The 24,874-nt window shown below is 47.5% G+C and overlaps 3 protein-coding genes across 3 annotated transcripts; 1 reads left to right on the forward strand and 2 right to left on the reverse strand.

Annotated features, from left to right (window-relative positions):
* The first annotated feature begins 1,133 nt into the window (after nucleotides 1–1,133).
* On the forward strand, nucleotides 1,134–2,167 carry LOC105913948. Its single transcript, XM_022825202.1, is given in 3 exon segments — nucleotides 1,134–1,542; nucleotides 1,545–1,571; nucleotides 1,574–2,167. Coding segments are annotated over 3 exon segments (780 nt in total). The 5' UTR covers nucleotides 1,134–1,383.
* Nucleotides 2,168–10,466: 8,299 nt separating this feature from the next.
* Nucleotides 10,467–11,782, reverse strand: LOC101761712 (NDR1/HIN1-like protein 6). The gene has a single exon (XM_004960864.2). It carries the CDS (start codon nucleotides 11,651–11,653, stop codon nucleotides 10,772–10,774), a length of 882 nt encoding a protein of 293 aa, XP_004960921.1. The 5' UTR covers nucleotides 11,654–11,782; the 3' UTR covers nucleotides 10,467–10,771.
* Nucleotides 11,783–17,888: 6,106 nt separating this feature from the next.
* On the reverse strand, nucleotides 17,889–23,270 carry LOC101762129 (probable beta-1,3-galactosyltransferase 12). The gene is made up of 7 exons (XM_004960865.2): nucleotides 22,720–23,270; nucleotides 20,180–20,329; nucleotides 19,995–20,077; nucleotides 19,810–19,909; nucleotides 19,282–19,395; nucleotides 18,709–18,848; nucleotides 17,889–18,469 (listed from the first exon to the last, which is right to left on the reverse strand). The coding sequence occupies exons 1-7, from the start codon at nucleotides 23,157–23,159 to the stop codon at nucleotides 18,372–18,374; spliced, it is 1,125 nt and encodes a 374-aa protein (XP_004960922.1). The 5' UTR covers nucleotides 23,160–23,270; the 3' UTR covers nucleotides 17,889–18,371.
* Between the last annotated feature and the right edge of the window lie 1,604 nt (nucleotides 23,271–24,874).

Consider the following 24,874-nt stretch of genomic DNA (forward strand, 5'->3'; position numbering starts at 1 on the left):
ACATACACCATAGGAAGTGGAGGGCTGCTGCAAGTCTTCAAGGTGACAAGGTTGTTTAAGAGATAGCTTAGGCTAGACCCTAGCCGCCATGGTCATCCCTACGCGATGAAGTCATGGTGGAGTTCTGGAGCCAAGCCTTGTGATCATCAAGGCTTGTGTACACACGATGGTGATATCAATCTAATTTTGTGCTTACTTTGATCTACTATGATGTGTGTTTATTCTCATATGTTTAGCTAGTATATGTTCTTAGTAGGAATAGATATAATCGTGGTGATTAGTCTATATCTTGCAGATACATCTTAGTAGTGTGTAGGAAGTCGGTGTGATTATCCTTGTGTGGTGACAGCATGTGGGAGGGAAAAACCCGAACGATTGCGTAGTGTTGAGTAGGATCGATGGTGAGTATTGTGGGAGTCATTTGAGGTAAAGCTTTAGGAAACCAGAGGCGTCAACACGCACCTCGCAGTGGTGACCATAAGAAAGTAGGCCGCTTGCGATCCGCCTTTCTGAGAGATGACTCGTGCTACATAGATTGGTTACTACTTTGGCTGGAACTACAACACGAAGACAATAGGCTCATGCTACCTTTGGTTGTATTCCCTTGTATATATGAATGCGATCTATTTACCCTGTCTATAATACTTATCTCACGATTGGGTTTATCTCTATATGCAATTCGTACTTCTTGATAGGATTAGATCCATTTAGCTAGATAGAGAACTCTAGTCAGTTCACTGCCGATCCATGGATTGATAAATCTTAGATGGAATACTCTAAGGGAAAATCTACGATGATCCGTGCGCTTGCGGTTCACAACTTGGCGTGCTAACTGTTGTCAATAGTCTCTCCGCTTCCGGCTGGAACGCAACGTGACGAGGGTGGCGGCGGACACTGATGGACTAGCAGCTCGACGAGTGTCGAGCCGGCCGAAATATTTCAAAAATATCTGATCCAATATTTTACAAATATACCCTAATTTGGATCGCGATTAATCGCGACCCAAACCATGAACATTTTGCAAATATATAATTTATATTTTACAAAACGACTCCTAAATCGGATCACAATCAATAATTGCGATCCAAATTAATGAGCTTTTTGAAAATATTTGATGTGCAGGTTTACAAAAGAACCCCTATTAATCGTGATCCAAATATTCCGGGACTTCGCCGGAGCAACTCACGGGGCCGCGCCGCCGCCGGCGATCTACGATAGCCCCCTGCCGCGGTGCGTCCGCGCGAGTCTCCGTCGAGATTCAATCGCCAAATCCTAGCCGTTCCTCCAGCTGCGCCTGCGCGCGCCCCGCTCACGGCCAAGCTCCTTCGGAGATGCTGCCGGCGCGGTGGTGGCAGCGCCGCCTCGGAAACTGAGTGCCCTGAGATGGTGACTGAGCTTCTGTATTCAGGTCGGCGAGGCGGCGCGGCCTCACGGATGAGATTTCTAAAAAAAGAGCAACTACTGCCGCGCCTACTCACCCCAATGGCCGGCTCCGACGACCGCCTGTGCCAGCTCAAGGCCTTCGATGACACCAATGCCGGCGTCGAGCCGTCGAGGGCCTAGTCGACGCGGGCGTCGCCGCCGTCCCGCCCATCTTCCACCACCCGCCCGACCCCCACGCCGCCCCTGCCCCTGCAATCCCTGTCGTGGACCTCGCTGTCGCTGCGGCTACTACAGCAGGGACCCGGCGAGGCGCGTCAGGTACCGGAGCAACTTCGACCTCTTCCAGACGCCCGCGGCCAGCTGGCGCGACACGCTCTTGTTGGAGATGCCGGCGCGGGAGGAGGACATCCTACCGGCGGCCGGCGTGCAGGGGCGCCGTCACGGAGTACACGAGGCAGGTGCCGTGGCCTGGGCGCCCACCTCCTGGAGCTGCTGTCCGAGGCCCTGGACCTCGATGCGGGGTACCTGGAGCACGACGCCGTCAACCTGGACGGGGACGGCATGGCGCCAGGGCGGTGGCCTGCCTCTTCAGGACGACCGCGCACCGCCGCCTCGACCAGGGCGTACGGGCCCACCGTCACTCCGCTGCCGGAGGTACAGCAGCGTCACGGCGGCGGAGTTCCTCGGCTACTACAACTCTACAAGGACAAGGCCACAAGGGCATCGACGCCGATCTGCGCTGGCCCGCTTCAGGCTGCTCTCATCTGATCCACATCCACGATAGAGGCACGCTGTTCGCGCCACCAAATACAAGTATATCCCTTTCACGCTGTTGAGTATTCTCGCAGACAGGGCTTCCAGACTTCAGAGTATGGCCAATTGGCCATGCATCTTTCAGGACGTAACCACGCATGTAGCCGGTCACCGTTTTTTTCCTCAGTTTACTTGGGCAGGGCGTGCTCTGCTATCTGCGTATCTCTATGCCCATCGTATGTGTACGGGTAGAGATGTGCGGTTTCTCTTGGCGAATATACGTGCGTGGAATTTCTGTCTGTCTGCGGTTCATTTTTCTCTTGTCAGAGAACAAGCAGTAGCTGCAAGCATGCAAAGCTCAATCATATGCGGCCGGCCGTATTCCATGGGCCGAATTTAGGAACAACACATAACGTAGGTGGGCCTGTGGGTTAATAGTTCAAATTCATGGCCCATTCACGAAGATTGGGCTGGTACTAGCATGACACGAAACTGAAGAAATGAGGAAAGGAAAAGATACAAAATGAAAAAAAAAAAACTCACGACATAAACAGAAACGCAGAGAACTGCATGCATGCTTGGTGTTATTAGCAATTCCGGGTATTAATCACCGTGTTGCCTTCAATCAAATGTAAGAGCCTATGGCTTCATTCATTCTCGATCTTTTCTTGTTGCGCCCGATGAGAGCTGCATGCTTTCATTCATTCGCTTATACATTTATAATCCTGTATAAGGAGAAGCAGTCGCATAATCTCGTCTAAATGTTTAGTACTACACCGGACTGTATATTTTTTCTTATACGAACTCTCAATTTAGACATTTGTTCACTTCATCTTGATCGAGTTGAGTACTAGCATTTTCATTTCCTGCTAAAATCGTGTTCAAAAAATCAAAGAAGAAAGGTAAATTCACTAATCGTATGTTCCACGTTCAAGCATCAAAGGGTTGGATGGAGTCATTTCAACAAAATTCATAGGATGAACTTGTAACGGATCGCTTCATTTAAGATTGAACAAACCACCTCATTAATGATTTTCATGTTTCCCATCACTCCCATCTAATCCGGTAAGACGTAGTACGGGTCTGGTTTTAAACTTTTGAGTCATGTTGGAATCAAAATGAAAAGGAGTGTGGTTTCAGTTACAAGCTTTTTCTCTGAATCTGAAAGCAACCATCTCATTACTTCTCGTACTGCCCTTTTCTCCCACCTAAAATCTGTTCATTGCACGGCAACATAACATTTGCAGATATACTGCAACAATAGAAATCCAAGTGCTGGTCATTTATGTACACCAAACAGGGAGGTCAGAGTACTGGCTACTTTTTCTAAAAAAAATGATAAATATCCGGCGTATGTGACCGCACCTAGTTAAGTTTTATGATATTCAATTATCAGCACATCAACTGACCACATAAATAAGTGAAATAAGTGAAATAGGACGTAAACGATCGTAAGAAATCAAAAGTAAAATCTATTATTACTCCTCCATTTATTTTTTTGCAAAGATATTCAGGACGACAATCTTCAACGCCTTACTCGCCAAATAGATGGTCTCTCCTGTTTCCTCACGCTGACCAATATCACAGCTAATATGCTCCCTAAAAAATAGCCTACATAAAAGAAGTGAATCATTTTTAGACCTACATGTGAATCATTTTGTTTCAAAAACAATGTCGTTTGCCTGCATCAGAGTTGCAACCTAACGAAGAGGGTGTTTGGTTCCTTAGGACCTCCTAAAATTCCTGTCACATCGAATGTTTGGATACTAATTAGGAGTATTAAATATAGATTAATTATAAAACTAATTGCACAGATGGAGACTAATTTGCGAGACGAATCTATTAAGCCTAATTAGTCCATGATTTGACAATATGGTGCTACGGTAAACATGTGCTAATGATGGATTAATTAGGCTTAATAGATTCGTATCGTGAATTAACCTTCATCTATGTAATTAGTTTTATAATTAGCTCATATTTAATCCTCCTAATTAACATTTGAATATTCGATGTGACATAAATTTTAGTCCGGACTAAAGAACCAAACACCCCGAAAATCAAATTTTTATATCTTTTAGAGTACCTGGTTACTGCTAACCCCAAACAACCCCCAAAAGCTTCAGAAAAGCACGGCCCCACCAGTCAGCCACTGTCCAAACACACCGGTCACTACAGTACCATTCCGGCCTGCCTCATCGCAAGAGTACAAGCCGGCTTGCGCACTCGTCTCATCCTATCCTACACGAGCACGCAGCTACTTGCTGCCGCACTGTCCCTCGACCGCGGGCCCATCAGTCAGGAGCTGCGCGATCCACTCGTCAGCGGCATCATCGTCATCCTCCTCCTCGTTCCTCGCCGCGGGCTCGGGAAATGGCCACGGCCACGGCCACGGCACCGCCGGGGGCGGCGGCGCGCCCGCCCGCCCGTCCACGGACGCCATCACCGTGGACGCCGGCTTTGACATCGACGGCCCGCAGCTCTCCCAGCTGCCCCCGCCCACCGTGGCGTGCAGCGCGACCGGCAGCGGCGGGGAGGCGGCCCCGGCGGCGAGCTTGATCTCGAGCTCGAGCCACCTCATGACCTCGGCGACGGACTCTTCCGCGATGTCCTCGTGCTCGTCGTAGTCCTCCGCGTACAGGCGCTCCGCCACCTTCCCGACCACCGCCGCAACCTCCGCCGCCTGCATCCCCTCTCCTCTCCGCCACCTCTCGCCCTACGCACCTAGAGCAAGCACTAGTGATCGAGTCGAGTGGGGACAGGGGCACAGGGCCGGGTCTTTGCTTGCGTGGCGGTGTCCGGCGGGGGGCAGGACGCTCGCCTTTTATAATGCCACGCGGGCGACGACGAGGGCCAGCGGCATCGGCACGCCAGTAGGAGCCGTCGGATCACGAACGGGCAATCCCGCGGCCGTCCGATCTCGTTCGGGGAGAGCGACAGGGAGGGCAAGTGACGGTTCTGCCCCTGTCGCAGTAGGCTGTACCTGAGCCTAGGCTCTTTCCCAGGAGTTTTTTTTGGATCGGTGTGCGCTTCGGGAAACTGCGCTTTTTTCCAGGACACCGTGCAGTGCAGAGCTGCAGGAAGCATTGACGATTCGACCTGACCGGACCTGACCTGACCTGACCCGCCCTCAGTGCAGTGTAGTGGTCTGGTTCCGGTTGGGTGGCAGGTGGCACAACGAAATGCACGTACAGCCCTGCTCCGCACTATGATCGTGATTCCTGACGATAGTATGCTACCGGAGGTCTCGCATTTAAAGAAGGGCCCATGCGCGCGGAGAGGGACGGCAATTGCTTCGTCCCTGACAGCCTGCCGGTGCATTCATAGGTCGGCGGGATCACCGGTCAGGAACGGATCCCTCGCATTGATCGACAGGAACGCGCGGGAGGCTTTTGCGTGCGTATCCGCGCGCGCGCGGCAGCATGCATGCATGCATGGTGAAGCGACTCCTACCGCACATCATTGCATAATGCACTCTCACTGTCGTGCATTATTCGCAGTCCACCCACCGGCCACCGCTGCTTCGATATGAATGGATATGGCAGGGCAGCAGCCGGCAAGCCAAAGCAAGCGACCGAAGCGACCCTGTGTTGCGTTGCTGCGCCTGCACAGGCTCTTGCAGCTGCTTGCCGGGCCGGCAGAGGCCATCAGGCTACGCATGACAATTGACTGGGTATCGGGTCGGCTGGGTCAGCTCAGGGTTAGGTCTTGTCCGGAGCACTGCGCGTGCCACGGCCGGCGTGCGTATCCACGGGGTCAGAACTGGGACCCGGCCTGGCCTCAACTGGCTAGGGCTAGGGTCATCACTCATCTTCGGTGCTCTGAGGCTCCGAGCCTCTCTGACCTCGGTCGTTCTCTGACCTCTCACCCTGGTACGTACTGGCCGTGGTGGACTGGTGGTGGCCAGTGGCCACTGGCTAGGAGGACGCGTATCTGGCAGAGAAGATACTAGGGCAATAGGGCCAGGCCGGCCAGCTGATGCCCCGTATCTTCGAGGCTGTCGTGTCATGCTGCCCCGTATCAACTGGGGCCGAGGAGGAACTCACCCGATGCGGGATCCCTTCCCTATTTCCCTGGCGCAGCAGCCCAACACAGGTCGCTCCCAACTTGCGACGACTGCAAAGGAGCTCGCCGACGCATGCAGCGCCCCTGCCACCTTTCCACCCCACCAACGGGTCCGAAGCGGCTGCGGATTTGAGATGGGCCCAATTCAAGCGTTCGCGTTTCTGGTCGGGCCCATCTCGGACTGGTGGCTGGATATTCGCCGTGTGCTACGTACATAATCCACCACACATACACAACGCAATAGCGTCCTCTGATGGTTTCCCTCGCAAAAGATACGGTAACAGCCAACAGGCGATTTAGCTGGCTTCTTCTAAAGTGCGCCCTGTGCTGCATAAAACCGATCGACCCCCAGATCTTCCCATGCTGTTTCTTTTCCCTAAATTGCTGATGGTTCGCAATTGGTACGCGCATTGAACTGGGAGATCTTCTTACAACTCATACCGTCCTTTAAATATCACGACTCAACCGGAAAGTAATTACTTAATGAAACACATATAGAGGATTGGACTGAGGAGAGACAGGCTATCCTTATCCCCTCAACCGATTTTCCCTTTGCTCGAGTGCTCAGCGGCGACTCAGGGCGATTCGCGTTTTCACCGCCGATTCGTCATCATCCTCGCCTCCGCCGCCCTTGTCGGCGCTGGAGGAGGAGAGGGATCGATCGAATCGGCGGTGGATCTACTTTTTTTCTGCTTTTCTCTGTAGTTAGGTAGGGTAGGGTTGGCTGGGTGGCATCAGCTCGATGTCCGTTGGCGCTTTTGTTCCTCTAGGCGGTGGTCGCAGTTGATGCTGCAGGCAAAGCCGGTGCAGGCGTTTACGGTGACAAGGTTGTGTCGTCTTCTTGGGTGCAGTCCATGGAGGGCAGGATGTTCTTGGGCGGTGAGGATTTGTCATCCAAGTTCCTTGTCTCTCCCAGGTGGTGAGGTGGATGACGTTGTCGAGGTTGTCGACGTTCTCTCATCGATCCATCTCGGAGGTTTGTATCATTCTTCTCTTTTGCAAAAAGGAGGAAGGCCTTGCTACCCCCAGGGTTGTGCTCTCTGGGCCATCGACTTCGTCGCCGGTGCCGGTTTTATGCCTTGGCGGGGAGCAAAGGACGACGGCCGATTTGCGCCAGAGGGGGGACGTATTGCGGCTAAAAGTTTGTCTCCTTTGTTTCCTCGACAGTGGCCTCTACTTCTTGGGTTGCGCTCTTCTTCCTCTTCTCGAACGAGGCGGTGGGCGACGAGCAGGTAGGGAGATCTGCAGCTGGCCCTTAACGACCTCGGAGTTGAATTCATTATTTCTTAGGGTCTTGTCTGCAAAATTCTTCGCTAGAAGAGGAGTGCGTCCGAACCTACTTGTAATTTTTTCCTTTTCCAGGGTGTTTTCTGTAAACCCAGAGGGGTAAAAAAAAGGATTAGGCTGAGGAGGCCACGCCACATGGCCTGCGCACTCGCTTCGTAGCGTCGATCAGCCCACCTCTCAGGGTGTTGCTTGGTGGCGTTGTGCTGCCGACAGCCCAACGACACACGTGCTTCCCACCACGAGAGAAGAGGGAGACCAGACAGAGAGAGCGACCGTGGAGGCTATACGTCGCATATGCGACACATAGTAGTACAATTCAACAAAAAGCAACGACACACGTGCTTCCCACCACGAGAGAAGAGGGAGACCAGACAGAGAGAGCGACCGTGGAGGCTATACGTCGCATATGCGACACATAGTAGTACAATTCAACAAAAACAGTGCATGCCAGTGGGGTTCGAACCGTAGACCTGATACTCGGGGACAGTAGGATTCAAACCGTAGACCTGATACTTGGGGACTAAGTGCGTTACCATTGCACCAATCAATCACTTGCAACTATTTGTTGATTACGGGTCTATTTAAATTTCTTCTATAACTATGATTTTGATCTTTTTCTCTATCATTTCTTTACTATATTAAATTCTCGATTGAGTTATTTTAATTCTTCTCCTGCTAACCCTCCTCGCACGTTCTACTTTATGTAGTTTATAATTACTCCTTTTTATTTTTTTAAGTTTCTATATTTTCTTTTCTTTTCTCTTTGTTTTATTTCCTTCTCATTTTTTTTCCTTTTTCAGCAATACAAATTTTTATTTCATTTTGACCCATTTTTATTCGTTTTTCATTTCTCATTTATTTTTATTTTAATAGTATTTCTTATTTTCCCTTTATATTTTTATTTTATATTTTTATACTAATACATTCATCATATGTAATAATTGTTTTTTCATGATGTGGTCCAATTTATACATATAAAATTATTTGTTCGCGTGTTGAGGCCTTTGTTTGCAACGCATGCTCATTTGTTCACAACATTTAATACTTTATTCATTATATACAATTATTTGTTCATACATATAATATTGTTTCTATGGTACCAATATCTATTATTTTATCTACACAACGGTTCATTATCTGCCCACAAATTTATATAATTTATTTAGATATATACTCCTTCGTTCTTGAACATAATGTATTTGTCCATTAAACTGGTTAAGTATGTAGACTCATGGATTAAAATACCGTTATATGTCCATAATATATTTATCTCAAGTATAGTTCATATAATTTGTTCTAGTGTATAAATACTTGTTCTATAAGTTCCTGCAATTTATTCAAGGTATATAAATCTTTTATTCTGTGAATTCATATAACATGCTCGATGTGTACTACTATTTTATTCTATGACTTCGTATAATTTGTTTCAGGTGTATTTATTTTTGTTACGTAAGTTTATATAACTTGTTCGACTAGTATAATATTTTTTCTACTATTTTATCTTACACAATCAAAATTTCAATCTTTTATTTACAATACACTATTATACGTCTATTTTATTTGCATCATGCAATCGTCCCGATGTTTAGTATTTCATTCGCTGTTTATAATCATTTGTTCATCCTATTGTTTTTTCGTATTACAATTATTTGTTCTATTGTTTGTTCGCTGTAATCAAATTTAATATTTCATATTTTAAAAATTCATCCAAACACAATCGAGTGTGATCTCGTTTTAAAGCTCCTACCGTAGAAACACAGTGGTGCAATCGGAATTTAATTTGAATGCTCAATTTATGATTTATGACTTTTTTAATTTCAAAAGTGCATGCATATGGATGATATCATTAATATTATTGTCTTTTGCTTGCATGCATACAGAACCTTTTATTCTTTCGTATGGTTTTCTCCTGCTAGGTGCATGCGTTCCATTCTTTAGATGATAAATAGCGAATTTGTCACCGGTGATAACTAGTCGCACCCGAGAGGACGCCCAAGTCGCCTCCCGTGTGCTAGCGTGTCAGTGAGTCCGTGCTGGATCCTGGGCTGGCCGGGGCCAGAGACGAGCGGGCCCCGCACCACCCGCGCTTTAATCATTTCGTGTTGACCTTTTAATCGCGTCACTTTACTAATTAACCCCTCCAGCACTCGATCAATCAATTAATAAGCAAACCGGGCCATCACTTCCGCGCCAGTACTACAAAGCCCCTACAATTACTGTAGTACAGAGTGCAGACAGCTGTGCGTGAGGGGGCACTGCCCCGCACGTCACGGCGCGCCGGCGACGGCGAGGCGGGATTAGAGAAAACAAACAAATCCCCCGCCTCCTTCCCTCGCTTGCTCGCTAGCTGTCCGTCACATGGCCTGGCCGACGTGCCCTCCCTAATTCCGTCGCCGGCAGGGCGGCAGGGCGCATCTCACGGCTGGATTAATCATGCGCTGCCACCAAAGTGCCGCCTTCTTTAGCGCTTGATGATCACATAACGAGTGAGCGACACGAGTGTTCAAACGGGCTCGCTTTTACCGACACCTCCTCGGCCCTTTCCCTGCCTTTGCCCCCGTGATGAGTATATACAGTTCATCACTGGCTATTCTAATAGGTACTGTAATGGTATACATACATATTGTGAAGTATTCAGACGGTCCCATAAAAAATGATTAGACAGGAAAAATGTATTACTAAAGTTTCAAAATACATGTGGTTCCCACCTACCGTTAAAAAGCCGCGGGAGGTTGGTGCAGCTTCTACTCAATAAAGTAGGGACTTCGAGTAGAGTTATAGGGACTTCGAATTCGAATAGAGTTATTGCTGGAGTTGATCGTTCTTAGAATTAGAACTCAACGTTTCCACAATCGTGATAATAAATAAAGTAAATACTGTCCCTCTGGAATCCCTACAATTTCAGATCCCGCCGGAGCCGGGACGTAAATGGTGCGCGTATCTGGTACCATTGCTACCGCAACTACAGCTCAACAAGTACCGCCCACTTGCAAACTTAAAATAAATTCATTCGAATTATACAGTGTACAATATCAGATCTCCAATTATACACCCACTACTCAATGGCAGAAAAAATATGTTTCAAGAAAAGAAAAAGGAAAGGATGCCTGGGGGAATTTACACCGACGCGACGCACGCATGGATGGGTTCCTACTGGGTACTGACTGCTCGTCTGCTCCAATATAATAATGATAAATAAATTATCGCAGTACGTATATTAAAGCGAAAAAAAACCTTTACTGAAAATTTCTTGCGCTCCGGCCCCTAACGTTTCCCCTGTCCGTACCTAGAAAGTCCACTTCCAGATCTTGACGCGGACTCTGACCTTGCACGAGTGCGCCGCGGTGCTCACCGTCGTCGCGCCCGTCGTCGTCGCGTCGGCGTCGGACGGGGCCGGCGCCGGCGCGAGGGCGACGGTGCTGTTCTTGCTGCCCTTGGCCTTCTTCGGCGCCGGCGGGGGCGGGGGCGGCGGGGTCACCTTGATGCCCTCGCAGTGCACCTGGATGCCGATCTTCTTCGTCTTGATGCTGCCCACCCGGGCGCCGGCGGTCGTGTCGGCGTCCAGGACCACCGAGAACCCGCCCGACTTCTTCACGTCGCCGGCGGCGGTGGGGTCCACGGTCGCCGCGGTGGAGGCGATGGTGGCGGTGAGCACCGTGGTGTTGCCGGCGGCGTGCGTGAACCCGGGCACCGTGCCGCTGCCCAGCGGGAGGGCGTTGGCGGAGGTGGCCGCGGAGAGGGTGAAGTCGCCGTAGACGTAGACGATCTTCTTGTTGGGGTTCCTGGCGGTGACGGTGAGCGTGATGGCGTCGCTGAGCACGGGCGCGGTGGCGGAGGAGGTGAGGTTGAGCGCGGTGAGGCGGACGGAGGAGACGGTGAAGGAAGGGTGCTGCGGGCGGTACAGGAGGTAGAAGGCGCCGCCCGCCGCGGCGGCGACGAGCGCCAGGAGGATCACCACCAGCAGCGCCCAGCAGAAGCAGCAGCAGAAGCTGCACCGGCAGGACCGCCCGCGCCGGCGCTTGGCCGGGGCCTGCGGCCGGTAGATGGGCCGCTGGTACATCTGCGGCTTGGGCGCCGGGAACGACGCCGGCGCGCCGCCGCCGTTGGCAGCCGCGGCCGCCGCCGGGGGCGGGTTGGGCTTGGCGGCGGGGTAGACGCGGTCGGCCATTGGCGCCGCCGTGGCAGACAGCACTGAAGGCGCGGTGGCTGGCTTTGGAAATTGGATCGACGGCCCCGGCTGGTGGTGGTGCTGCTGCGGGCTGCGGCTTGGTGGTGGTCCTGTGGAGTTCTTGAATGGACGCGGCGAGATCTAATAAGGGGGGGAGAGGAGGAGAGAGAAGGAGAGCGACGCGTCACCACCCACCCTTACGCGCGATCGATAGCTCGACCTCACCTAATGATTTACTGTTCCTTTGCTAACTGGCCCCATTGCCCCCTAATCCTTTACTTAATTTGCTGGGTTATTAGTGGGCCAATTACTGGTGACTTTTGCACCTTCTTTTGTGTGTACTCTGCTGCATTGCCTGGGCGAATGTGTTGCCGTGACATTGCACTTCTCTATCTGGCATTGGATTAACTTTTTCTTAAAAAAAAGAAAACACTTCAATATGCAACTTATTTTCTCCACCCTATTAATGCTAGGTGTTTTTAACCCTCCCATTAGGTCAGAATTCAGAAATGAATTGGCACCCAAGAAACTTTGTGTCTCCTGCCTGTAAAAGGTTGTGCAGATAGAAATTGTTGAAAAAAAAATGCATGCAGCAGCAGCTGAAGAACAACGACGTGCAGCATTGCAAATATAGTTTTTAGCACTAGCAAAGCACCCACCGTCTCTACAATTCCTAGTCGTCGTGCAGGGTTCATGTGACCGTTCCCACTTATACCCTACTGACGCAACTTCCTCTGCACCCCATGTGTTCCTCATTTGCAGCTTATTAATCACCAGAGCAGAGTGACTGAGATTAGTTAAATACCCGATGGCCTTTTGACTCCGGCGTCCTGCGCCGCTTTCGGGAAGTTAATTTTGGGCTGTCGTTACGCTCAAGGTTTCTTCTTATCCCTCAGCATCTGGCAGAGACATGTAACAGCAATCAAAACACGCAAATCATTAACCCCGTCTGTTCCATTGTCCCATTAGCTCCAAATCAGGCCATACACTGTCTGTTGGCGCATTAACGATCCTGTTTTCCTCTTCATGTTTACTCTCAACATATACTAGCTTCCAAAATTCATGTACGAGACGGCACGGCAACAGCTGGGCTGGGCGGTTGCAGATTTTGTGGGTGAGGGCTGAGGAGCCTCGCGATTTCCAACCTGTGATTAGCAGGAGTGGAGTATTAGCAGGAGGAGCGTGCATGCTGAGCCGGGCGGGCAGCAAATAATTGGCACGACGGCGCGTCCCCGCTGGCGGTGTCGTGCGGCTCCGGCCACCGCCGCCGCCTCGGCGAGCTCCCCCCGCCTGGAAACAGGCCGAATCCAACCCAACCAACCTTTATCTTGCTTATTTTGCTTTATGATAGTCCTGAAACAATCTGTTACGCTGCTTATTTTGCTTAGAGTGAGGAATAGAGTGGGTTGGCTAAAGTCTTAGTTGTCTGTCCGTTTATCTGTAATGGCTCTGAACATTGCAAACTGGTATCCCCGTAAAACTATGCTTTCTAGTAAAGCCGGACCAGCAATGGTCTCTTATCTAAAAAGAAACAGCTTAGCTATAGCCAGGTCGTAGTGGGCGCCCACCCTGGCAGCGGCCGTGTCCGGCGATAGCATTAGGGAGGGATTGCAACATCACATGATCGATCGATCGAGATCGATAATCTTCCTCTGGCTTCCAAAAGTGGTCAAGTGCCGCCAAGCAGAAGTTAATGATTGGGCTCAAATTCTACTAGCTCGTAGACACACGAAGCTAGGCCATGTTTAGTTACTTCCCAACTTCCAACTTTGACACTATGCAAAAAGAAGATTCCCCATCACATCAAACTTGCGGTACATGCATGGAGTACTAAATGTAGATGAAATTAAAAAGTAATTGCACAGTTTTGTTGTACTTTACGAGACGAATCTTTTGAGCCTAATTAGTCAATATTTGGACAATAATTCACAAATACAAACGAAACGCTACAGTGTGCTACAGTGCTGTAACAGTAATTTGGCACCTCCCAAATTGGCCAACTAAACAAGGCCCTAGTAATTTTTGTGAAATTCACACGAGCTTGGAACGCGCGCAAAATGGTTGCGGGAGGCCCCGTCAAGGCGCCAACTGCCATGCCCTACAGCTCCCGGGCTCCAGGAAGAACATGCTCGACACATGCGTGCCTGCATCATCGTTCATCCTATCGTTTTAGCATATAACCCGTCAGGATCGGATTTCGGAAGCCTTGTTCTGCTTCCGTCCCGGCCCGTCAGCATCGCTCTCGTCGGTGGGTCGGTCAAAACTTATGGGAGAATGCACATGCCATATGGGAGAATGCAGCTGATGACCAAGCCGGCTGCCGGTGACCTTGCTTGCATTGCCTCCGGAGCCCAGTCTGGAGGAACACCGCGCGGGAACCGCGGGCCTGACACTGAAAGGCTTCTGACCACGCGCCGTGAGAAACTGGACGAGGAATGTTGCATGTGCGGCGCATGTGAGGTGAGACGGCAGGGCAGGGCTGGTCATCCGGCGTGCTGCCGGCCGGCACGCGTGGCAATATGCTCAGTTTCACTAGCGGCTCAACAGAGAACGAGGGGGTGACATGGCCTAGTTTACTTGAGCTACACAACCAGCGAGCAGAAGGTATAGCTGTGTTGACTTGGCCCTTGTTTAGTTCACCCTAACTTCCAACTTTGGCACTATGCAAAAAGAAGATTTCCTATCACATCAAACTTGCGATACATGTATGGAGTACTAAATGTAGATGAAATTAAAAACTAATTGCACAGTTTTGTTGTACTTTGCGAGACGAATCTTTTAAGCCTAATTAGTCAATGTTTGGACAATAATTCACAAATACAAACGAAACGCTACAGTATGCTACAGTGCTGTAACAGTAATTTGGCACCTTCAAACTTTGGCAACTAAACAAGACCTTGTATTGTACCGGTACAGGGGTAGAAATCAAATTCGCCTATTAGGCTATTTTAGGGAGCCTGGACAAAAACAGAGGTTGTGTCACTAGTAAGCTTCTCTAATTATCCCCGAATCCAATTGCTGGCTGATCATGTAGCAGTTAAGTTTCGGCTGATAAACAAGCGCGTATCCATGTCCATGTTCGCAACCAAATAAGCTGAGCGCATCAATAATTCTCAGAGAAGAATACAGAATTACAGAGTACGTGTACATGTGCTTGCCGTATACCACTGGTGGCTTCATTCCAATTCCGTCCTTGTCCCTTGCACCTGGAGCCGGAACTGATCATCGAGGCAGAATTTGTTGCCTTGCGATGCACCGCATGTGGTGTTCACTGTAGACATGGTATATCCAATCATCCAAACTCCATGGCCTGCTGTCTGCTGATCCACCTCGACTCGTACACCTGGCCACCTGGGCTGTGTAAGGTTTTCAGACGGTGAACTGCTTATGCAAACATCGACATCACTCTGGACGCTGTGGATTGATTACTCGGGCAGTTAATTTTTCTTTTGACGTAATCAAGTTCCGGGGTTACATCAGTGAACCTTTCTTTTTCTGAACCACAATTTTCTTCAAATATCAATAATCACGATCGTAGCAACAACAACTTGCAATTAGGGGCCTGTTCGCTTCAGCTTATAAGCCGGCTGAAAAGCTGAAACGGCTGATTTGTTGTGAGAGGAAAACACTGTTTGATGGCTGATAAGCCAGCTGAATAAGCTGAAGCGAACAGGCCGTAGACCACCAATTCTCCAGATATTGTAAATATATGTCTTCAAATAAGTATTGCCTGCCCGTGGTTATTGGCATTCATTTGTCAGGCAGTCTTTTTGACCCTCATTATTTGTTTGATTTTGTTGGAACCTGAACACGACTACCAGTTTGGCACCGTTGGTACAGCACAGCACGTATATTCCGATCAAGTACAAATTAGTGAGTCAAAATATAAACCTTCCCCATTGTGGAGGAATAATACGGCATACATGTACCCCACACCCACATGTATTATATACTGGTGCCCTCCAACTAACACCTTGCACCGACACATACGAGCTGACGATGCGCATGAATCGGTTAAGCAGCACTTCATGCGTATTTTTTTTTAAAAAAAAACGAGCAAATAGCTAGCATCAGACGCACACATGCACGGATACTCCTATAGTCCTATATAGTACCAGAGGTTGCTCAATTCAGTCTAATCTATGAGAGTCAGTGTGTCATGGCGTGGAATGCTCCTTACCAGATAAATAATAATGCGCCTAATTGCAGGCGACAGCCAGCAGGGCATCGTGTTACCTAGAGCTGCTAGCTAGGTATACCTCACGAGGTAGCTAAGAGCTTTATTATTAATAATACGTAAAATGGTTACTGACCACTACCACGAAACTAACTAACTAACTAACTGACCAACTTGATGACGCGCCAATCATGCATTGAGCACGATTCTGGTTTCCTCAACATACATATCGTTAGCAAGCGAGGTCGATCAGCGTGAGAAGGACGTGGTACCCGAACTGCGGTGGACGTGCGGAACCCCCTGCGCCACACCGATGTTAGAGTAGGCACACGGTTACGTTACGCGCTTGAGATTTGAGAAAAGGTGTTAGCTAGCCAGCTAGGTGATGGCAAGCTCCGGGTCTGTTCACCCACTAGATGAAAAACGACCTTCGATCGATTTGAGAAGAGGACTTTAATCCCATGTCTAAATTTTATACTCCGTGAAGACACATTTAGTCCCGGTTAAGGGTGATTCTTTAGTCACAGTTGGTGTTACGAACCCGGACTAAAACCTCTGAAGACTTTAGTCCTAGTTGGTAATATCAATCGGGATTATGAGTTACTATCAAGTGATTGTATCCCCTACTCAATCAGATATGCTGCGTAGGAGAGATGGTAAGAAAGTTTCGCGCGATGTTTGAGGAATGGCCGGCCCTACACGGTGTGCGAGCTGCCGCGGATGAGTTGGTTAACTAGGATGGCAGTAGCTCGTAGTAGCCCCCCATGCCTTTGCCTGGAGCTCCGGTCCGACAAGCGATCTCGAATTAAAGGGGCGCGGCGCGGAGCCAAGCCGTGCGTGCGATCGATGGGGGCCGACCGAGACCGTACGCGTCAGGTGGTGATGGGCCGATGAATCCGCGTTCGTTCGTTCGTTTGCCCTGTACGTGCGGCACAGCAGCAGCATGCTAGCAGCAGCGGCGCGGCACCACGGCGGCCGGACACGGACGGGCCCCCGCGCCACGCGCTTGCTTTTGCTCTGCTCCCCTCCGTCTCCGTGCTCCGGCTTCCGGAGCCGTGCGTTGGCGTACCGAACCGGCCGGGCGGCGGTTGGTGTGGGCGCAGGCGCACCGACACCGACAGATCTCACGCGGCGGCAGCCCGCACACGGCTCCTCCTCGTCCTGCTGCCCGTTCACGCGCGCGTTGACTCCGGCAGGGGCGCCCACCCAGGCCCCCAGGGTGCCCGTCCCGTGTGCCGTGCTGTGCAGGCGTGCACAGGGAGTTGAGGTCACGTTTTGTTTTCGTTGGCGTGCAACCATTTCTGGCCCATATTGTCTTTTCCCCAGAGGAACAGGCGTTATTTCAAGTCACGGGCTCACGGCAAAGTGATTTACCTGCTGAGAGCTGCGGGGCGAGTGCAAAAGCGTGAGGCGCCCGATCGTCATTGCATAAAATCCCTGGGGCCTGGACTTGTCTGTTGTCTCACTCCCGCAGCGCGATGCGGCTGCCAGCTTTTGGACCGACCGCGAAGCCGCGCTACTACCTCGTCGGTGGGAACTCTCTACGGCTACGTCCCCCGCACACGCATCGTTTCATCTTGTTCTCTGGAGCAGGGCCAGATGGATACTGGATAACAACCCCGTAGCGACTAGCAAGTGGCAACAATGAGTATTCCAAACTTTGAACCCCATCGTCTCCTCGTAGATCGGAATTAAGCTTTAGTATACTCAAGCTGCAGGCCCAACCGTCAAAGAGAATGACGCACCAGGGTCATCACGTCAAGAAATCGACGCCCGGTTGTTGAGCCGTCCAAGCCGACACGTAACACTAGCCCCTAGGATATGGCAAACGCAGGAGTCCACCAAATTATACTACTGTCTACTGTCCTAGTAGCACACAAAAGCACAGCACCAATAACATTACGGATTTCTCTACATTGTCGACGTGAGAACTTTAGGAATACACAAATGACATAGGTTTCACGTTGACGTGCTTAGAGTAGGCCGTGGGAGAGGAAGAATCAACTTTGTGCTCAGTTGCAGCGATGAGCAATTGTATACAGCGAAGTATAAGCGTGCTGCCATCACCATCAACTCGGATTTTATTTTATTTTCATGTAGTAGTAGACAAATGGATGGTACAACAGGGTATACATCAGGAATCAAGTGATATTAACCGTCTGATCAGTAACGCACATAACGGGAATCACAGAGGCATGGCATGTGTGCTCTTATCTATACATTGACAACACGAAATTGATGTCAGCCTGCAGCCCGCTCCCTCGCTGCGACAGGACGGGGAGAAATGCCGCCCCAGCAATTGGTGTGAAGTACATCACTGAATCTACATCCATCAATCAGGGGGTATACACTCAAAAACACTACGGTGTTGTGTGATGCCTATATATGCTTCTTCAGGAGCTCTCCGGCAAAAAAAGGTTGCTGTTGGATCAAAGCCACTAACGGAACAGCAGAATCCGATTGTTCCAATTAGCAAGCTTTCAGCACCACATATAAGCATCAGTCCTTTCCAAGTTTTAAGGGCCGGAAATCCATGCAGTTCTACTCTTCCTCCTCGACCTCAGGCGGCAATGTTGGGCTTTTTGAGCACAAAGTGGTGTTGTGAAGCTGCTGTATTTTGTCAGTGATGTTACACGAACCTGGAATTGAATAATGAACACCTTTTAACATATGTTGAAATTTCCATGCATGTGCTTGAGGCGAAAGAAATGGCATCAGGTTAATACTTCAATAGCAATCGATACCTTCATGTTTACTAAGGCATTTTGCAGGTACTACAAACAGTAATATTCCATAGAAAAATCAATCCAGCTTTTGACATGCATTTACCCCCAGAGTATCACTAAGATTCCGAGACAGGTGGTTTGTGCAGATATACCTGAACATTTCTTATCCCACACAGCAATGGAGGTGGGTGTGCATGTTGGATCACACATTGCACGGTTGTCTTCATGCTTTACATTCATGGTAAGCATCCATGCGCCAATGGTAACGTCTTCATAATCAAACATCCTTAAGCTGGGATAGCACAAAGGGGATAATGACTTTTTGGAAAATACAAGAAATAAAAAGCAAGGGAAAATGTAATATACAAAAAAAGATGGGACAAATCAATATTCTGTGCACGCCTTATTTTCGTGATCCTACAGTTCATTTGGTGCTCATAACATGAAGCAACTCCCCTACTATTGTGAAGTATGGAAATTCGGGTATACTCTGCATATCTTAAACTTACATGCGCACTAGAATGTTTCACGAGAAAAGACAGATCAATCGAATTATTTCAAGAAGACATGCAAAAAGTAAAAGTCAGGTGTACCTTTGCATTGTCTAAGTGCAGTTCATGCATACAAATCATCGACATGAGTTTCTTGGTTGCATGCAATGTGTGGATAATGATTTTCCATGTTTGGGTTGAAAAGAAAGGCCAACAAAATTATAACTGACAAACCTTTCACTCTTTGCAGTCGCTACAGCTTCAACCACCTCAGAAGAAAGAGCATACAGCGAACCAGATGCGTGCACAAAGTACTCATTACCTAACAACTCCCATGAACTTTCATACCTGCAATTTCAGGCAGAAGCTTTTGCATCAAGAAACAACTATAAAGTTAATTTGGAAAAACTACTGATGAATTGATGTTCTAAGCCAACAGGCAAGGATACTGAACACAAAAGGACTCCAACTGTAGACTAAAACCAGTACAGTACTAAAATCTACAAATTATTAACAGACATGATCACTGAATAGAGTCGTCAAAGACGTCATGGCCAAGATGGTATCCATACATGCCATGGGTATTGGCATAATTTGGCGATAGCGAATTCAGTATTTCATAACAGTTGCATTTACAAAAAGAGATGTATGTCAATTAATTTAGAAGCAACATATGTCCTAGAACTTGAACTGACCGGTTCATTTGTAAAGAGAAGTATCTCAATAAATTTAGAAGAAACATGTCTCATAATTTGAACTGACCATTTCATATTCGGATCATTGACCACTGGTCCCTTCTTCATGCAACCAACGTAAGTCCGGTGCTGAGGTCTTTCTTTTGCAAGAAGAGCAGCAAGTCTATCTGTCTCAGAAGTATGAAAAGGAGTCATGTAATGGATCAAAGAAACAGACAAACAGTAACTGTAGAACATATACACTGACTTCACCTGCGCGCAGATAGATATCATCATCAGCTTTAACATAGAATTCTGCGTCAAACATATGATAAGCTGCTTTGAAAAATGCTAACCTGTCACATGGGTAATCAAAATCAGGATAGATGAAATTAATCACATGTTAGTTTTATGTACAGTTGTACAAATACAATGGTCAAGAGCTTATACAAGCTTACATCTTCTGTGGCGGCTTTGTATCCTCATCAGCATCAATAAACAAGAAGTCATGATGCATGTCTGCCTCTTTCTGAAGATCTTCCATTTTTTGTTTGTCCTTGGGCCGCCCAGTCACAAACCTAAAAGTTAAACCAGTTCCATGTTCCAAACTGCAACATAGCAGAGAAAAGGGGCAAAGTAAGCCCAAACAAGGTTCAACATGTTACTGGCATCTTAAAAGGTTGAAAATTGAAAGAATATTTTTCCTATTAAACCGTTTAGCCAATGAATGGCCTTAACAAGAGAGAGTAGCGGGTCGACATGGTTGGGTTATAGATCTTCGCAGCATTAAATGGACATAAGATGAGTGTCGGAATCTGACTCAGATCTGAGAGTCTGATTTGGCAACGGAAAAAAAGAAAAACCTCCACATGGGCACAAGTCTGGAATCCGACTCGGATTTGGCATCTGATTTAAAAAACTAAATAAAGAGAATTCAGGACATGGATGTCCAGGTAAATTATTTGAGAGGAGGATTGTAGTCACAGTGGGAGCTACATGCATGTGTAACTATATAATCAAATACTCCCTCCTCAAAATGTAAGGCGAAGTTTGACCCAGTCAGTCTCGAAGGCCACACTTTGACCGTTGATATCTCATACATTACAATATTCATGACCATAAAATTGACATAGTATGAAAGTGCTTTCAAATGAATCCAATGATATCGAATTTTATAATCTAGAAATTCAAATACTAAGTTTCAGACAAAGATAAAAAAAATTGAATCTTGGGTTGCCTGTGCACCTTACAAAAGGAGGAGGGAGTATATCATTACAAAGTTGATGTAGAAAACATTACAGATCTTTAATTGTTTTGCACCTCCAATCCTCAATTTCTAGATCACTTTGTAATATCAACTTCAAGATCCGTCGACATGAAAATTTAAATGAAACTAATAGCTGTAAGGAACTCTGCCCCACTTCAACCATATTACAATAATGGGTCACATATGATGAGGTCCAAATAGATTTAGGGGTTCATTTAATTGAGGGCATACTGAGACCTAATTACAACTTTTCTTTTATGAGCAAAAATTTGTACACCAGCGTCTTAATCTGGTTCTGGTAATGTGATACATAGAATACAATAATTTGGTAATGTTCTTTCATAGTAGTTCAAGTACAGTTTATCCATGAGAAATGAATGAACAGTTAATGAAGCTTATCATAGATTCTAATTTTATGTCTCATCCAAGAGGCCTCTCTGCTTGTGCATGGAAAAGCATATACTGTATCATAACACTTCATTATGTATGCATTATTGTGCAAGAAACACAGGATGCATCTGAATGCAACTTGGACAAAACGATAAAAATGTTCATTTTAAACCAAACGGGTACAAAACATAAAACAGAGAACATTATAAAATTTCGAAGAGGCCAATCTATTTGGTTCCGTATCCCCGCCCTACACAAACAGTCTCCTAGTCCACAACAAGCAAAATAACCATGCAACTTGTGTACATTACCAGCTTCATAGCGAATCACCTTGCCTTTTTGTGTCTACATTGCAAAGCCTCAAAACAGTGAATTACATTCGTGCTTACTATGTTGACACTAGACTGTAAAATGTAAACAAGCTGCGTCAAGAAATCGTCTTATAATCGGCATAATAAAGAATGTGAGCCTCCTTTTCTCTTGCCCGATTTCATTCCATTATACACACTGCACCACTTAAAGGTCCAAAGAACTAAAGTAGCTAGTGTATCTTCCCTACAAACAAGCTACCAATCTAATGAAAAAGAAAATTCTCATATGTGATCTGCTTTGAATGAGAAATGATCATTTGCTCAGTGGACCAATAGAGATATCAAATCTACTTCAGTGAGTGAGTCTTGATGTATACTCTCTGCTATGCATCCATGACACTTGGTATGCAACAATCTGCACTCCTCTTCCTTCAGAAACGGCTAACATTTCATTGCAAACTAATTCCAGTTCTAATATGTGAATATTAATTTATTAGTGTGAGCCACATGATGGAAACAAATTTGTATTGCTATCTGAAGTTGTCATGCTGATTTGCTCATTTCTGCTATATTTGATAGGATGCCATAACCGCTTGCAGTGGATGTCATGTTAGCGATCATTCGCGACCCGCAAGAAGTAAGATTATACGAGTGGCCGCCACCGAATTTCCCCAATTAGTAAGACTCAGCGACTTGCCCTGAACTGCTCTATCGAAAAGTACATGTCCTGCGTTTGCAGCAGCTACAATCCTAGAATCATCCGTTTTTCAGGTTCCAGAGAGTGAGCATTCGCAATTGGAACTGAATGCAGTGATCTAGGCTACTAGAAACCTGCAGAGGAGAAATACAAGTAATAGCCCGGAAGCAACGTTTTATCAGATCCCATCGTGGTATCAGCTCGACACGCACACGCAGCTAAAAGCTTCTAGTACAAGCATGGCACGAGCAGCATCGACATAGATCATGAATCTACCCAGATCCAAGCAGCAAGGAATGGAGAAGGTAGCTAGCTTATGGGAGTGTGCGGAACCTTACGATGCCTTCGGGGTTGGGCGGGAACCAGGTGGCCCGCAGCGCGGCGCGGCGTGCGGCGGATCCGTGCTCGGTGTGGACGCCCACGACGGCGAGCACCTTCTCCCTGTCGCCAGCGGAGTAGTTGCGGCCAGACGAGGAGGACGCTAGGAAGGATCGGAGCGAGTCCTCGGCGGGGCCGCAGCGGAAGGCGACGGCGGGAGGCGGCTGCGGCGGGGGCGGGCGGCCACGGCTGGCGGAGACGGCGAAGGCGAAGGAGGCGGCGGCGAGGATGAGGCAGGTCGCGGCGAAGAGGACGAGCAGGCGGTTGGCGGAGCCCGGGGAGGAGGAGGGGAAAGTGGGGGTGTAGGGGCGGCGCGGCTTGGCCTCGTCGTCGGAGCGGCGGTAGGGGAGGAGGTCGTCGTCGTGGTGGCGGTGCTTGGGGTGGTGGAGCGGCATTGCTGCGGTCGCTTCTAGAAGGTTCTAGAAGGAGGGAGACGGAGCGGGGAGGGAGAGGTCGGAAGCAGAGGAGGTTGAGGTTGGTTTGATCTGATCTGACTGTCCGAGCGACATTGCTTTGGGTTTAAGCTTTGCTTAATATGATAGCCACACTTTACTTCTACTGTGCTAAGCCTTTTGACTGAGCAGTGATTTGACCTCATTTGACTGTCTTTGTGTCAAGGTTGCAGCATTAGGCCCATTTCTCATTTGAAACCAATGCAGAACTCCTTTAAAACTCATGATTTCCCCCCCAAAAAAATCACTTTGCAAAAAAGTCACCTACGCATTTAGACCGTACTTTGGTTTGGAAGAGAGGTTGTTTTAATTTTATCACAAGTCAAATGTCTTTATCTTCGATCAGAAAAATATATTTATAATTTATTTTGAAAACTAAATATATTTATAACTACAATATCAAATATCAAACACCAAATGCTCACTAGAAATACATATTAAATGGTGGATATAATGAAACTAATTTGTGTTGTAGAGGCTACTGTAGTTCTCTATAAACTTGATCAAAGGAAAAGAAGTTCAGCAGCAGAGGGAGTAATGTGCTATTCACTGCATCTATATATGTTAAACTACACTTCCTCTTATTATTTAGGTTTGTTCTAAGTTATTTTTTCAATTTGACCATCAACATCTAAATTTTTTAAACTTTTACTAGCAAATATTCATAGATAAACTTATATTTATGATAGTGGGAAGTATGCTAGTCCAAATTAAGTTTTATTTTCATGTAGAGAGTAAGTGTATGAAAGTTTGGATGCTAGAAATGCTTGGAATACAATGACATGTTGATTGATTGCAATATTAACGGTAAAACGATATGCGACTTCACCTGGGAAGGTTCAAATCCTCCTGTCCATATTTTACAAGATACAATCACTCAATCAGAGTATATCCTTAATTGGCGCGAGATTGAAGTCAAGCTCCTTACAAGTTACAACCAGCCTAAACCCTAACTGCTCAATTTGGTGGAAATTCACGTGCAATTTGCATGCAAATATTGACGCTCAAGTTAAAATTTTATAATTTCCTATTCATATTAAAGTTTCAATTTACTCGAGTTATGTATCTAAAATTTGTTGTATTCAATCAGGATGATTCTGGGTTCAAAGTTTCAATTGATGTTCTGAATTCACCCCTCACTCTCTTAGTTTACGAGCACCGATTCCTTATGGTGCAAAACTCCTAAAAGCCAACTAATCCTTTAGTCTAGGGGCGAGGATGTTTTTAGTCAGGCTGAGTGGGTTTTGGGGCGACGGAGAATTTATTAGGCTTACATGCATGTGTTGGATCATGTTTATCTCTAACATTGACCTTAAGCAGCCGGCTCATGTTTAGCTGTAAACCCCAGCAAGTCATCAATAGTTCACTGTGACAAAATACCATTGAAGGTGTATTAATAGATAGTGACATGTGAAAGAATGGCTAACGGTAGTACCATTCATTTATAATGGCTAACGGTAATACGCCACTTGCAGACTCCAGCGTCATGGAAAAGTCATTATTCCCACCATGTATCGGTCTACAATGGGCAAGGAGGCCATAGGACGAAAATAAAGATGCGTCAACTGGAGGAAAAAAAACCGGATACCAGACGACGACAATATTCTTGTGATACCTGTCCTTCCACCGCCTTTACACTCCCTAGCCTCCTGCTTGGA

The sequence above is a fragment of the Setaria italica genome, chromosome III (genome assembly GCF_000263155.2).
Source record: "Setaria italica strain Yugu1 chromosome III, Setaria_italica_v2.0, whole genome shotgun sequence".
In the NCBI taxonomy this organism is placed as follows: Eukaryota; Viridiplantae; Streptophyta; class Magnoliopsida; order Poales; family Poaceae; genus Setaria; species Setaria italica.